General features: G+C 41.6%; 2 protein-coding genes across 5 annotated transcripts in view; both read left to right on the forward strand.

The window, feature by feature from the left end:
- The window catches only part of LOC119020660 (deoxycytidylate deaminase-like), a 42,331-nt gene that overhangs the window by 16,731 nt on the left and 11,161 nt on the right, over positions 1 to 14,439 (forward strand). The window lies entirely within an intron of this gene.
- Positions 9,392 to 14,439, forward strand: part of LOC119020632 (deoxycytidylate deaminase-like) — a 16,207-nt gene continuing 11,159 nt past the window's right edge. The window contains exons 1-3 of one of the 4 annotated variants that reach the window (XM_037100131.1): positions 9,392 to 9,594; positions 11,772 to 11,834; positions 14,230 to 14,329. In XM_037100131.1, coding sequence (XP_036956026.1) covers positions 9,554 to 9,594; positions 11,772 to 11,834; positions 14,230 to 14,329 — 204 coding nt within the window. In that variant the 5' untranslated portion in view covers positions 9,392 to 9,553. Of the gene's footprint in view, positions 9,595 to 10,489; positions 10,516 to 11,545; positions 11,614 to 11,771; positions 11,835 to 14,229; positions 14,330 to 14,439 lie in introns of those variants that run through there. The other 3 variants (XM_037100139.1, XM_037100124.1, XM_037100146.1) reach the window with 3 other exon arrangements.

Genomic DNA, 14,439 nt, shown 5'->3' on the forward strand with positions numbered 1-14,439 from the left:
GCACAATAAAAAGAATAAGAGGTTTAAAACAAGTTTAAAATATAGAAATAGTTGGTTAAAAATCCGCAAGGACAACAGGTGTGACCATTTGCTGCCATTAAAAAAATGTGAATGGTTTCAAAACAATGCCCTGACTAAACTTTTTTACTCAGGTATATCATACCATAAATTACACAAATAAGTATAAAATATATGTTAGATATGTAAGATATATGTTCATTAAAAAGGTGAAACTAAAAAATGTGGTGATCATTTTAAACTTCATGCTTTATAAGCAGTCATAACAGACCGGGTCAATTTGGCTCAAGAGGACAAAAGGTGCGTAGTAAATAGGAAGACAATATGAGGGTTAAACAAGCCAAAATCTTTTCATACAACTGCACAAGGAGTGATGTCACAGGGTTTTCACCCGTCTCCTGTTTGGGAGAGCCCCATGGCTTCCTGCTGATTTACTCTTTCGACTAACACCAGAGACTGGAACCGCAGGCCAGCAGCAATACAAGTTGAAAAATGGAATGCAGGAAGAGTATGAAATCACCAGAGCGAATGCGAAAAAAATCAGCAGAGAGAAGCAAAACATGTTATGACGACAAAGTTAGGAGCTCTGTGTTGAAAGAGGGTGATCGCGTCCTTGTCAGGAACACGACTCCTAGTGGTGGAACAGGCAAGATCTGCAACCACTGAGAAGACTGTATCTGCAAAATAATACGCCAGGTAAGCAAGGACCTCCAAATCTAGGAAGTGCCTGAGCCATAAAAAAGGACAGATGGTAGAATCTTGCTTGACAGGTGACTCGCACATGCTGGTCCACAGGAGCACCCGAAATCAAGCGGAACTGCTTTTCCAGGTGAGGTTGCTTTGGAGGACAGCATGCTGACACCCCCACCATCTGGCCAGAGGGGAAATTACAGTATTCACCTACAATTCACTGAGGGGACCAGTTTGTTACAGTATCAGATCACCATCATCGCCCATCAGACATTTGCAGCCCCTGACATGTGGACCTGAAACAGCAAAGACAGATTCCTTACATGAATACTGAACATCACACATTTCAGTGACTGTGCCTGAACAGCATATATACACTCATACATTTCATGGACTGTTTTGAAAAAAAACAAAAAAGACAAACAAACAAACAAACAAAAAAACCTGGGTATTTTCACCCATGCTCACTATTTCATGGACTGTTCTCACAACAGAAAACATTTGAGAAACTGTTTGAGATACCCGGCATGAGAAGCAACAATCTGTAGACTGGATTGGACTCTCCTCCATTTCCATTCTTCTTTTACTCCGTTTCCTGGCTTTGGCTTCCCTTCTTTCACTTCATTCCATTTCCAAACTCCGACCCCTTCATTTGTTGTCTGGATGCTTTTATTATTCTTTGTGGTTTGCGCTCTTTACATCTGCTACATCTATTAGTCATTAACTTCCTGGTTTTCATCTTCTACAGCTCCATGCATTCAGTTTGTGTCTCTCTCGATTGTGTCGGAAGGCTTTTTCCTGCTAATGTTCATGTTCATTCCTTTTTTTTCTCTTTTGTAAGTATGTGTTTGATAAGATCATGTCCCCACAGGGATCATTACAGTCTTATTCTGTCTTTAAAGGTTCATCCTGTTAAATTTAAATGTAAACAAAGCAACATATTCTCACTCTAAACTTTAAAATACAAATACAAGTGGCCTCAAGCCTCAAACCGTGTGACTTTACCTCCTCCTGAAGTGATCAGCAGTGATGGTAGCAATAATACATTACATGCAACGTCTAGTAAGACTTTCAAAGTAAAGTTTCCTGACAAATATGTCACATTTTATGACATATGAGGACGTTTGGACTGTTGTAACATCGTCACACAGTGACTTTTTCATTAGGGTTTGGCCACTGGGATAGATTTTAGGAGAAGATCACGAGTTGGGTTAAAATAAATACCTGAAACTCACGTAACTTAAAAACAAATCAATCTATTGTAAACCCTGATCTCATGAGGGAATGTCGACTGGACGACTCATCACTCACCGGAATTAATGTAGCAAGAACATTTCTGCAAAACAACAGATCAGGTAAAACTTCACGTTTCTTTGTGTTGCAACTTTAAATTTGTTTAGCTTCGATTGTCTTTTTCACGACCAAAGGCGCTTTGGTGTTTTAGTTTAAATTACCTGTTTTGCTGGATATGGTCTGACTCTCCGTCAAAAATACCAGATTTTGTCGACATAATTACAGCTGGTGTCACGTTTACAAATGTAAAAATGCCGCGATCCCTCGTCCAAAGATGTCGCAAACTGTGGCAATTGGTGTGTCATCCTTCTCTAGCTCCACCACTATCCCAGCATGATACGAATATGCCGACGACAGCTTATATTTGTAGAAATATTCCCTGCCAACGTTTCTTCCTGGCGACTTTGCTCCTGATTCCAACTCAGACCGTTCTCACACTTCATACTACCACACAAGAAGTGATGCTGGATGAGTGACCATGCACTCGTCATTGCTAACGATCCTTTAAGCAACATGAAATCTAAAGACAATAGTCTGGCTAATCTCTATCGTTTGAGATTATGAGAGGAAAGATCAGAACGAATGAGAAAGCAGGAAAGGTATGTGGATCTCAGGTAAAGTGTCCCGACAGCAGAAATTCATCCGTCAGTTTATTCCTGTTTAGTTCCAGTTTATTAGCACTCATGGATTTCTTGTCTTCCCCTCTACTTCACCAACCCTGCCCTCCTCTTCACCTTCCTCTCCTCTAGTCCTCTTTCTGCTGAGTGGGAAGCTCCAGGCTGACCCGGACCCCCCTCCAGAACCCCGACCCAAACCCCATCAGTCCCCCTTCTCCCCTTGCCCCAGTCAGAGCACCTCTCCTGGGACACGCCAGGTAGCGAGGTGGGCCTCTCTGGCGGTCTGGACCGGGGATCTGGTTAGTGAGGAGGAATGTGTGCAGTGTAAATGAACACACACACACACACACAGTCAAAACACATACCTGCACACACCTACACCGAGGGAGGATGAAGTGGAGGCGAAAGGAAAGAGGTGTTTAAAATGCAACACCCATATCATTTTCTTTTTGGAAGATTCGATGTGGTACGTTGATGTTTTTTAAGAAGTTTTCAACAGCACAGACTGAAAAATCTTGAAGATGCTGTCATCTTAAAGGAGCAGTGTGTGTGTGTGTGTGTGTGTGGCCTCATAACCCGGTATGTGAGTGACTCAGTTCTCTCATTAGTCAGTCTACAACCTTCTGCCATTTCCTCAAATTAACCTTGTAAAAATACTGTGTGTGTGTGTGTGTGTGTGTGTGTGTGTGTCAGTCACGCCCTGCTTGATCGATTGCCAACCTTTCAGTGCAAACATTCTGGTAAAAGTCACTGTTTGTGTGCGCAGACACCTGTTCCACGTGTTTTTTTTTTCTTTCTTCAGGAGTGTGTGTGTTTAAGTGTGTGTGTCGAAGTCGAAGAGTCCTCACACTCACTGAGGAGGCTGTCTGAGCTCAACGGTGAAGAAAAAAACAAAGAGAAAGGAGAATTTGTAGGAAGTTGCTGGATGTTATGTGTCTTGTTCGGGGGTTTCAGGGGCTCTGTAGCAAATGTGATTACGCTCTGGGTCTTCTATTCTGGTATAGTTATGTATTCTTGGATGGTGCGAATGAAAAATCAGGGCTTTTAACGTCCTTTTATAAGGGGAATTTATTTTTGACTCCCAACTCTCCCGCCTGGAATGTCGGCCGACTGGTTGTACGATCCCAAACGTTACAAAATGACCTCCACCTCGAATCCCGTCAGGATGAACCAAACATTGGTATCTTGTGGACACAGAAAAGTACGACGGTGTACGCACAGCAGCTATGAAAGTTCCCTTTGTGAATCGTCCTTTTCTGACATGATCTTCATCCAGTACAAACACAGAACACGCCATAATGATGCACATCTACAAGACTCAGTCAGAGTTGTGTTTACATTTTATTTATATATTCAGCAGACAGTACAGTACAGTAATTCATGCAAACATTCATGCGTTGATGTCGGTGGCTGCCATGCAAGGTGCCGACCAGCACATCAGGAGCAGTTCTGAGGTTCAGAACCTTGCCCGAGGACACTTCGGCATGCAGACCAGGGGAATGAAACCAACGACCTTCCACCCTCATTGCAGTGTCAGATCCCAGAACCAACAAACATCCACAAACAAAGAAAGAGATCGTGGATGTGGAACAGTGGAACATGACGGTAACGTTTAATAACATCAAATTTAGTACAAAAACATGAATAAATAAAATAGATAATAAATAACATTTTTCAGGGAATACAGTTAATTATTCCCTGAAAAACGTTACAGAAGTATAACAAAAATATGATTACTGTCTAAAAAAAAAATACAAAAATCATTGTTAACTACTGTGAGGAATTCATTGAAATTAACATATGACAGTTGGCTGTCCAACTGTCTGCACTTGACTTGACTGCATTATCAAGTGGGTTTAATTCTGCATACTTTTTTTCTAGCAGACGAATGCTAGTGGGAGAACCGGAGCGGCCCGGAGAAAGCCCGTACAGAAACCCAAAGAAAATCGTCAGTCAGTTCAAAGAGACATCCCCCCTCCATGGACGGCCAGGTGTCCTACTGCCCAACTGTTTAAATCTCCAGATTCATATATATTTTTTTTTTCCAAGTGAAATACTTGTGGGAAAACCGGAGCAGCCCGGAGAAAACCCATACAGAATCCCAGAGAAAACTGTCAGTCAGTTCAAAGACATGTCCCCCCTCCATGGATGGCCAAGTGTCCTACTGCCGGAGTGGCCTGGAGAACATGGTCACTCCACTCAGACCACTCAGTCAGAAGAAATGATCCACTGGCACGTCAAAGCATTAGACGTCCATGTTCATTTTCTTTCTGAACCACCGAGTGAATCTTTTCCACAGTGGTAGCCTTGGTGCTGGAGGCTTTGGTTGACACTCTGCTGCAACATGCCTTTTTTCCTCTTCAGAAATTTCAAGCCTTATTTGTTCGATCTCCGACATTCTAACTGCCTTCTCTTCTTCTAGGCCTGAAGGCACCTTAGAGAGAGATTTCTTCTCTTCTAACCGTCTGAGCACGATGTCCTTGTCTGACTCCCAAGCCTGGATTTCGTTGCGACAATTCAGAAGCTTCTGCAAGTGCCCGATTTGTTTCTCGATGTCCACCTTGATCTGGATATTTGATCTAAGGATGGTATTCAGCTCCTGGCATATGTCTTGCATGTTATTAATTTCCACTAAGTCCTTCTTATTTTGTCCCCTAAAACAACTAACTGTGGTTGGCAGCGTGGTTACACATTCAATCATCTTCTTGAGCTCCACTTCAAGCTCGTGACTTTTTTGGGACAACAGGGTTATTTGTTGGAGATGGGACCCTCTCTCTTCTTTCCAGGACTCCTTATATCTGTCCTTTTCAGCCTCCAGATCGTTGAAGGATTGTCTCAGCACTTCTATTTGCTCTGTCAAAGAGAAGTTCAATGACTGGTCCGAGTCACTGTATTGTAGTGATAGGGTCTCTTCCTGGCAGGTTTGGCCCTTGCTGGTGCTAGCTTGGCAGGGCACCTGGTTGTTTTCCCAGAGGTCGTCCCAGGACTCTCTCTCTATGTCCTTAAGCCAATCCTGATTGTCAAAGGATTCTATCGCCGCCTCTAAATCTCTTTCGAAAGACATTCTCTTCAATTTCAATGACTCCTTCATTTCTGAAACCAGTCTCTGTGTATCACTTTCTTGATCCGAGTCACTATATTGTTGTGATTCACTATATTTTAGTGAGAGGGTCTCCTCCTGGCAGGTTTGGCCGTGGCTGGTGCTAGCTTGGCAGGGCACCTGGATGTTTTCCGGGAGGTCTTGCCAGAACTCAGTTCCTATGCCATTTAACCCATCTATACCATACAAGTATTGCATCAGCATGTTTAGCTCCTCTGCAGATGGCATTCTCCTTGAGTTCAGTGACTCATTGTGTTCTGAACCTGCGCTCTGTGTATCACTTTCTTGGTCTGAGTCACTATACCGTTGTGAGAGGGTCTCCTCCTGGCAGGTTTGGCCCCGGCTGGTGCTAGCTTGGCAGGGCACCTGGTTGTTTTCCCGGAGGTCTTCCGAGGACTCACTCTCTATGTCCTTAAGCCAATCCTGATTGTCAAAGGATTCTATCACCGCCTCTAAATCTCTTTTGAAAGACATTCTCTTCAATTTCAATGACTCCTTCATTTCTGAAACCAGTCTCTGTGTATCACTTTCTTGATCCGAGTCACTATATTGTTGTGAGAGGGTCTCCTTCTGGCGGGTTTGACCCCGGCTGGTGCTAGCTTGGCAGGGCACCTGGTTGTTTTCCCGGAGGTCTTCCGAGGACTCACTTTGTACCTCCTCAAGCGCCTCTATGCCTTTCAAGGATCCCATTATTAAATCAAGCTTCTCTGTAAGTGACATTTGCCTTGAGTTCAGTAACTCCTTGATTTCTGAACTCAGGCTCTGTGTATCACTTTCTTGATCCGAGTCACTATAGTGCTGTGAGAGGTCGTCCTCCCAGCTGTGTTCGCCTTGGCAGGAACCAGCTCGGGTGGTACTTTGGCTCATCATGTCTCTGTGTGTGTCTCTCAGTGACGAAGTACCTGAGAAAATGGATGTTAGTGAAATGTAAAGCTCCTGTATACTCACACGCCGCTTGATCTGTGAGGTCATAGCCTCAACGAGCTTTGATCTTTTAGAATGTTGCTGGACGCCCGGCAACATTCCATCACGAATTATGTCATAAATGATGTCATCACGTCAGCAACATTCTAAGACATCAAAACCTTTAAACTGCATTTGAAAAACAACATTCCGAAGGAAAAATCTTTTTAAACCTATTTTCCTCACTCAACTTAAAAAAAAAAAAAAAATAGAATTCAACAACCCACTTTCTCAGCTCAAGTTTCTCAGAGGTTTTTGAGCCTTAGCCTAACCAGCAACATCAAGGAAGTGCCACTTATCTTAGTTGATTTTTTTCACATCAAGGTGATTTTACTAAAACAGAATAAAAGTTGTATATTTCCCCATAAGGATTAATGGGGAAAATTCACAGAAATCCACATCCAGACGCTTCCTTTCACTCCGCCCAGCTCTTATCCTACAATCTCCTCCTCCTCTTCTCTGTTACAGTAGCACTTGTGCATGCCATCAGCCAGCTATAATGTCCCGTCATTACACTCGGACTCTGTGTAAACCTTATCAGGCTGTAACCCTGTAACATGGCTCCACCGCAGCTCTGTCTGTCTGGACTGGGAGTCTCATCCATTCAGACTCTGCACTTGAGGGACTTTCAACTGTTCAACTGAGTCCAGTCTAACTCTTATGTGGTCTACAGTGTGTACTATAACAAGCACATTTCCTACCAGCTACATCATATGCACACATCACAATCCACAGTCCATGTTTTGAATGGACTCTGGCCCTCCGGCTCCCTCTAGTGGGCAAACTGGGACCAAAGGTGAGCTGCAGCTCCAGGTGTTGAACTGATCTGTGCACAGATGATCGATCACAAGAGTCTCATCGGGTCTGAAAAGGTGTTTTTTGTTTGATTCTCGAGCAATTGATTGAAATAATGAGTGCTGATGTTTGCAGCGGAGACCGAACGAACAGTGAGAGTGTGTGTGTGTGTGTGTGTGTGTGAGTGTGTGTGTGTGTGTGTTACATTTGTTGTGTATGAGCCTAATAGTATTATTAACATAATCCACAGTGATTAGAGCAGAGCTGTAAACATTAGAGTGGAAGGACAAGCCAACTACTGCACACACACACACACACACACACACACACACACACACACACACACACACACACACACAAAAGCCTCCAGTCTTATAAAACAAACACACAACAGTAGGGTATTTAAGAGACTGATTCATCACGAAGTGTCTGTGTGTATGTGTGTGTATGCATGCGTGCGTGTGTGTGTGTGTGTGTGTGTGTGTGTGTGTGTTTCTGTGTTTTATAGTCCCCATCTTGTAGCAGACCAACATTGTGTTCAGCGCTCACAAGGCATTTTAATGTTCACGTATTAAAACAGGCAGCAGTAAAAACACACAGCAGCGATGGTAGAGAGTGCACAAAACACACACACACACACACACACACACACACTCAACAAATAATTACATTAAAACAATATACAGTGCATTAAAGGGGAATAATGTAGTGAATGTTGGCCGCGGAAACATAAAATGATGCACTTGACATAAAAAGAAGGACAAAAACTAGCTGGACAGGTGTAAAGATTTAATCTAGAGGTCATCAACTGGACACAAAGGCCAATTTCAACATACGTACTATTATAACTATGATTTTGTAATCATATAACAAGGGCGAATATTTCACCTCACTGTAAGGGGGGACAAGAAATGTCTCAGACATTAAAGGTGCCGCCACAACAAGGGTTATACTAAGTGTACTAATAACTTCAGGGTTGTACCAGCGTGTCAATTTACCAAACTGTTGGCCACTGGACGCAAAATTAATCACAGTCGTAACTGTAAATTTGCGACTTGTTATTAAGGTAGAAGTAAATTAAAAAATGTCAGACACATTTGTCAGCCCAGTCGCGAGGATAAAGTTTTCCTGGTTATATTTTCTGCACATTCTATGACTGATTTTCATGTCAGGAGGAACCGCTGCATTTCGACACCTGTACAGGTTACACCACAGGATATTTTCCAGTAACGTGAAAGATATTATTTGAGAAACTGGCAACTTGAAGCAATGTCGAGTTGTTTGGCTTTGCAGGAAAACCAGAGCACTAAAAGAACACAACTAACGAGCTGAGAAACGCAAGAATAAGTTGACAATCTTCTTTGGTTTGATAAGCAATCACCGTCACAAACGTAGCTGATTGATCTGCTGTTATTATGTTTAATAGTGTTACTATTAGAAAATGTGGGCTCGATCAAATCTCACATTGTGCATGAAAATCCCCTGATTCCAGCTTTAATACACGACGCAGTCTCTTTATAATGTCCGCTTCAGCAAATCCTCCCATCTGGCATCACAGCAGGTTACAACAAACCATTAAATCTATATGGATATACTTTTTAACCATATGGTTCAGGAGAGACGGCAGGAAGGTGTGTTAATGAAATATGGAAGAAGACATGAACAAACTCGTTAAGATCGACCCTGGTGCTCCTCACACATTGAAACCAGCTGGTACCCTCTATATGCCCATAGTTACCTGTATGTTCAGGGGCCCATAACTGGAGGCTAAGAGCCTGGTATGGTAACACGAGCGAGTTGAAAAAGGGTGCAGTTAAGAAAATCCTCTTCCCGATTAACATTGGAGTGAATGGAGCCAGTGAGCCAGCATTAATTGTTGTCACACTCCATGCCAGTTGGCGGCGATAGTGCGCCAATTTGTTGTTTGCTAACTCTCAATATAAAAGAACGAAGAAGAAAGAGGGCGGGAGATATGCTTCCTGATTTCTTCTCGTTGATGAGCTGCACACTCAGTGTGGCGTGTCGAGGTTACTGACGTGACTGACTTTCACATCCAGCGCACAATATTTGGAAGACTATGGCAGAACCTGAGCAGCCGAAGCCCGCTCATCTGGACAGGTAACTAGTTTGAGCCTTTGAGCTACACTCGATATGAAATGTCTGATTGGCGAGGAGACAGAGCTCAGGTTGTATGACCGTCTACGTGCTGTTTTTTTTTTTCTTTTACTTGTATCCGTTCAGTAGCTTAGTTTAGTTAGTGAAGCAGTGTACCACTTTTAGTTCCGTCTCTGTTACATTTATCATGAAATCGTGTATTCAGTCCCTTCATGCCTTTGTCTGGCTTAAACTTTAATTTAACAAGTTGTTACTTGTTGAGTGATTGATGCTGTGGTAGCTGATTCTTCCACATGGATTAAAGTTCTCCGTCGCTACGACGGATTTCCGTCAGTCAAACTTCACAGAGATCACTTATGAGATCAATGTAGATCGGAGGAGAACAAGTGGTGGCTGATTTTTATTGACAGATCGTCACACTCTACAGCAAATGGTATCGTAGCAGCGTGTGCGCGCCTGACCAATGACAGTATAGTGACCCACATAGGGCGGGATCTAAACACAGAGCGACGCTAAGGTTTAGCTGCTTAGCTATCAGGGACTCGTCGCGCTGCTACCTTATCAATTAGTTTTTGAGTTTAGTCAACACGTGAGAACTCGTCTGACACGGAGAGTCTCCTGTTGTGTGCTACTTGTGTGAAATAACAACTATAGTATGGACTTTGTGTGGAGTGTATCTGTGTAAACGGCTTCATTCAGCGTCACTCCCTCCCCTCTGGCACCGTGAGTTACCATGGTTACAGGAACGCCCTGAAACTTTATTATGATGATCAGTAAGAAGTTACTGGTTAGTTTGACTGTACAAAATCATGAATGTAGCCTGATTGTAGCTCAATGCTGAAATCTTGTATTATAACATATAGAACAAATGTAAAGCCTCAGAGCTTCTTTGATTATTAACAGAAAGTTAGTGATGACAGAAAGGTAATAACTCGCTATCAGACTGACAAGGCTGCAAAAGTTGCTGTTTGTATGATGTATTTTTCTGTTAAACGATAAGAGGCTCACTTTAAACAATATTGTTGTTTTTGTTGTTGTTATTACTGTTATTTTTATAATAACAATAATAGTGATAAAGAAATAATGATAATAATGATGATAATAATAATACAAAGAATAAGAATAATAATCATAATAATCATAATGATAAATGAAAATGATGAGAAGAAGTAGAAAAATAGCTTACTGAAAATTTCTGTAGATGGTTGATTCTTTGAAACAGTAAAACTTGAGAGAAGCTTGGCAAAAAAAGGCACAGTTTGTATTTCGTAGATTGAAAATTACATGGAAAAGACAAAAAACATTAAGTGTGAATATTACAGCTGTTCAGATCATCCTTCTGTAAAACACTGTTGGTCAAATATTTAAACTTGATGTCTGCATTAGAGAACACGGTGTGGGGTGAGGCTGTAAATCTTATCTTATTTTTTTAGCATGTGTCAAGTAACGTGCCCTGTAACATGTTTCACAAATTATACATTGGGATTGTGACTTGGCTACAGCTTGAAAAAACATTTTGGTCAAAAGATTTTTTATTTTTTTTTGCTTTAATCCATGCTTCCACCTGACAGAAAGTAGTAGGTCTTCGTTTTTCCCATATTGACAGCCATATGTATCGCCTGCTTTCCATAGCACAGACAACTTCTATATCTCGGTAAATGTAGTTGTGGAGTGATGTTGAGGGCGGACCTCCTATAATTATTTATTTATTTATTTATTTATTTATTTATTTATTTTTTACATTTTTAAACATCAACCATGTGCCTTCGTCATGAAACATCTCTTATCTAACCTTATTTTTACAGCCTTTAGGCATTTTCCTTCGAAACATTTCCTCTTTTTAATGGGCTCCTTCTCTCCACTTTCTGTCAAGTTAAATGTATTGTCATTTTATAATTATGGATTAAAAAAAGTAAACTATGTATGAGTCCTTTATGCTACATCTTTTTTAGAAATTGGAGGATGGATGATGGATTGGGGAGTCTCACAGCCTAAGGGATGTAGCTGCTCTGTAGTCTGGCGGTATGGCAGTGGATACTTCTGTATCTTTTGCCAGATCAGGGTTGTCTTTTACTATAAAATGAGTTTGATATTGACATTTTCTCTCTTAGTTATGATTATCAGGGGAATATTTATTCATCAACCTTAGTTTTCATCTTGTCACTTCCTTCAACTGGCAGAAATGGGCTTCCATATTTATCAGAGGGAACCTTTTTGGAGTGGGTGACGACAAACAGTGCAAGGTAGGCTGCTGCTGATCACTGTACATTTTGTCATAAATTTTTTACCACTTAAAATGTCAGAGCAGTCGAGCATGTCGACTCCGTGTACAAAGTCTGGATGAACATTTCCTGTTCCAAAGGAATGTAGGTTAATAGTTTGTTGCCTCAGGTCCTTAACGTCGTCACTGCTCCTGTTGCTGTGCTGTACCTTTTTAGTGACTTGTTTCGAGTTGAGCGTGCAGAGCTGTTCAGCTGTGCTGACGAGAAGATGTTAACCCTTGTTCAAAACATCTGCAAGTGTTGTTGCTAGTTTTAGACAAGCAGACTTAATGAGATATGATCAGGGGCATTGCTGGCACATCTTGAGGCAGCAGAAAGTTTAAGATGTAATAAGATGGGGGCCCTGAACTGCAGTCAATGTCGCAGCGTTTTACCTGCTATATAGAGGGCCGCGTATTAACATATTTCGATGCGCCAACACAAGTGGGTTCACAACGCACATAGACTCTGCTTTAATGATTAGAATAGCTGCTGTCAATTATTTAAATGTTTCCATGGACATAGTAATATCATGGCGGTAAACTGTGGCACACTTAAGCAGCAAAACTAAAAGCTGTAGTTATAAACAAGGTAGTACAGAGGATACTCTCCAGGGGAAACAGCAGTGACCGAGCTCAGCATTTATCAGGAAATTTGCTGCTTTACTGTATGTGTTTAGGCTGTGAAGAAATAGAAAAAAACTAACATTAGATTGTCCGATCCTGCCGAGAGACTTCAATAATCAATGAAGTTAAACTATGCTCTGTCTTGAGCATGAACAGGTGCATCGTCTCTCTTCATGTTTCTGCTTCTGTAGTCCTTTGCATGTATTCTTCATTGAAGATGAATAATAATACATGTTTTTGTCTGGGTGGGTCACATCTAGTCTGCCATTCAGAATGTTTTTATGACCTGTCCTGCCCAATCAGCACAGTTAGATCTGCGCATCACATTATGCACACAGATGCACCGCAGTGCTCATTCTGTAGTCAAACAGAGTTGTTGTTGTCATCATCTTTATTCATTTTTGATCACGATCAAATGCAAACTTAATGTTAAAAGGTGGGACTGTCAGTATCTGTGCTAGGTAGCTTGTATCCATGGTGTGCCAGCTGATCGATGCGATATGATGTGATCTACGGAGGAAAGACGACGGATTTCTTCCTCTGTTCAGTCCAATGCATTTTGAAGTGTAGTCATACTTACGACAGTTTCAACCTTTGACATAGTCACAGCTTTTCTTGTTCAGTATTTTGCCTAGGATGGAGTTGTAGCAGTGGTGTATAGCAAGCAAACGTGTTCTTTTGTATGATCACAATGTGCACTGTAAAGTACATATGAGATGGGAGCAGGTAATCTTTTCAACTCATCTGACAAACCTACAGGGGTGAAAATCTCATATCGACTTAAGAGGGCACAACTGCATGGATTCCTGGTTTTGCCACCAAACGTAGGGCTGTAACTGTGCTAACAAATACTGTGTCACTCTGCCCACTGAGGAAAACTATATTGCTAGTGCAAACACGGCTAGTTTTGTTTACAAGGATATACTACAAATGATATTTTTCGCAGGTTGGGGATGTCGTATCTCTCCTGTCCCTCTGGGAATTGTGCCATAATATTTTATTTGACAAGTGGCTGCAATAGGCTTCCATAGAAGTGAATTTGTTCATACGATAGGTACCGTCAGTGCCTCTCACAAGTAGACTTTAATTGAGCTGGCCATCTGAGAATATTTGGTCACCCATAGAATTTATGCTTTCATTTTTTAAAATCCGTACACGAGAATGACACCATCCACAGTTGATTAACTAGTGGACAATGTGACCTCACTTTTCTCCTCCCATCTACTGTCAGTCACTGTGGTATTACCTCCCTCCAGTGAATGCATTGACTGTGATGTCACCTCTTCTACCTAAAGTAGGTCTACTTATACTGTTATATAGAAACGTGAGTGCACCTGGTTGTTGCGATGTTATTCAGTGAACACTGGTTTTGATTGGCTATTTAATTAACAACAAGCTCCCTCCACAGACTTGCAGGTGGACAAATTCCTAAAGAAGTTTTAATTTTATTTAATTTTAGCACCTTTTATAAGGAAAGAAAGGCAAGGGCCCGTGTGCATGCATTAAGAGGACCATAAAAGCAACAGCATGTAATGTTAATGTAGGCAAATTCTTAAAGCTATTCTAAAGAGAGACAGTTTGTTCAGTATAATTCAAACATATGAACCTGCATAGGTTTGTAAATAAAGAGCTGGCTCAGAAATGAGCTGTGATTGTAGTTAGTTGAAAGCAAAATAAATAGTTTAAAGATTTGATTTTTCTCGAGTCACAAAATGTTTACATCTTCTCCATTTTTGTGTGTTTGTCTGTAGCAACACAACCAGGAAGAGGGAAGACTACCTGGAATGGCCAGAGTACTTCATGGCTGTAGCCTTTCTGTCAGCCCAGAGGAGCAAGGACCCGAGCTCACAGGTATGTGCACTCCGTCGGTCTGTAAACATCCTTCACTTTAGTCAGCAGCCAGCAACGTATGAGCTTGGCTTTGGAGTTGTAACATTATTTCATTTTCAATTTCATATTAT

The sequence above is a fragment of the Acanthopagrus latus genome, chromosome 1, assembly GCF_904848185.1.
Source record: "Acanthopagrus latus isolate v.2019 chromosome 1, fAcaLat1.1, whole genome shotgun sequence".
Taxonomy (NCBI): Eukaryota; Metazoa; Chordata; class Actinopteri; order Spariformes; family Sparidae; genus Acanthopagrus; species Acanthopagrus latus.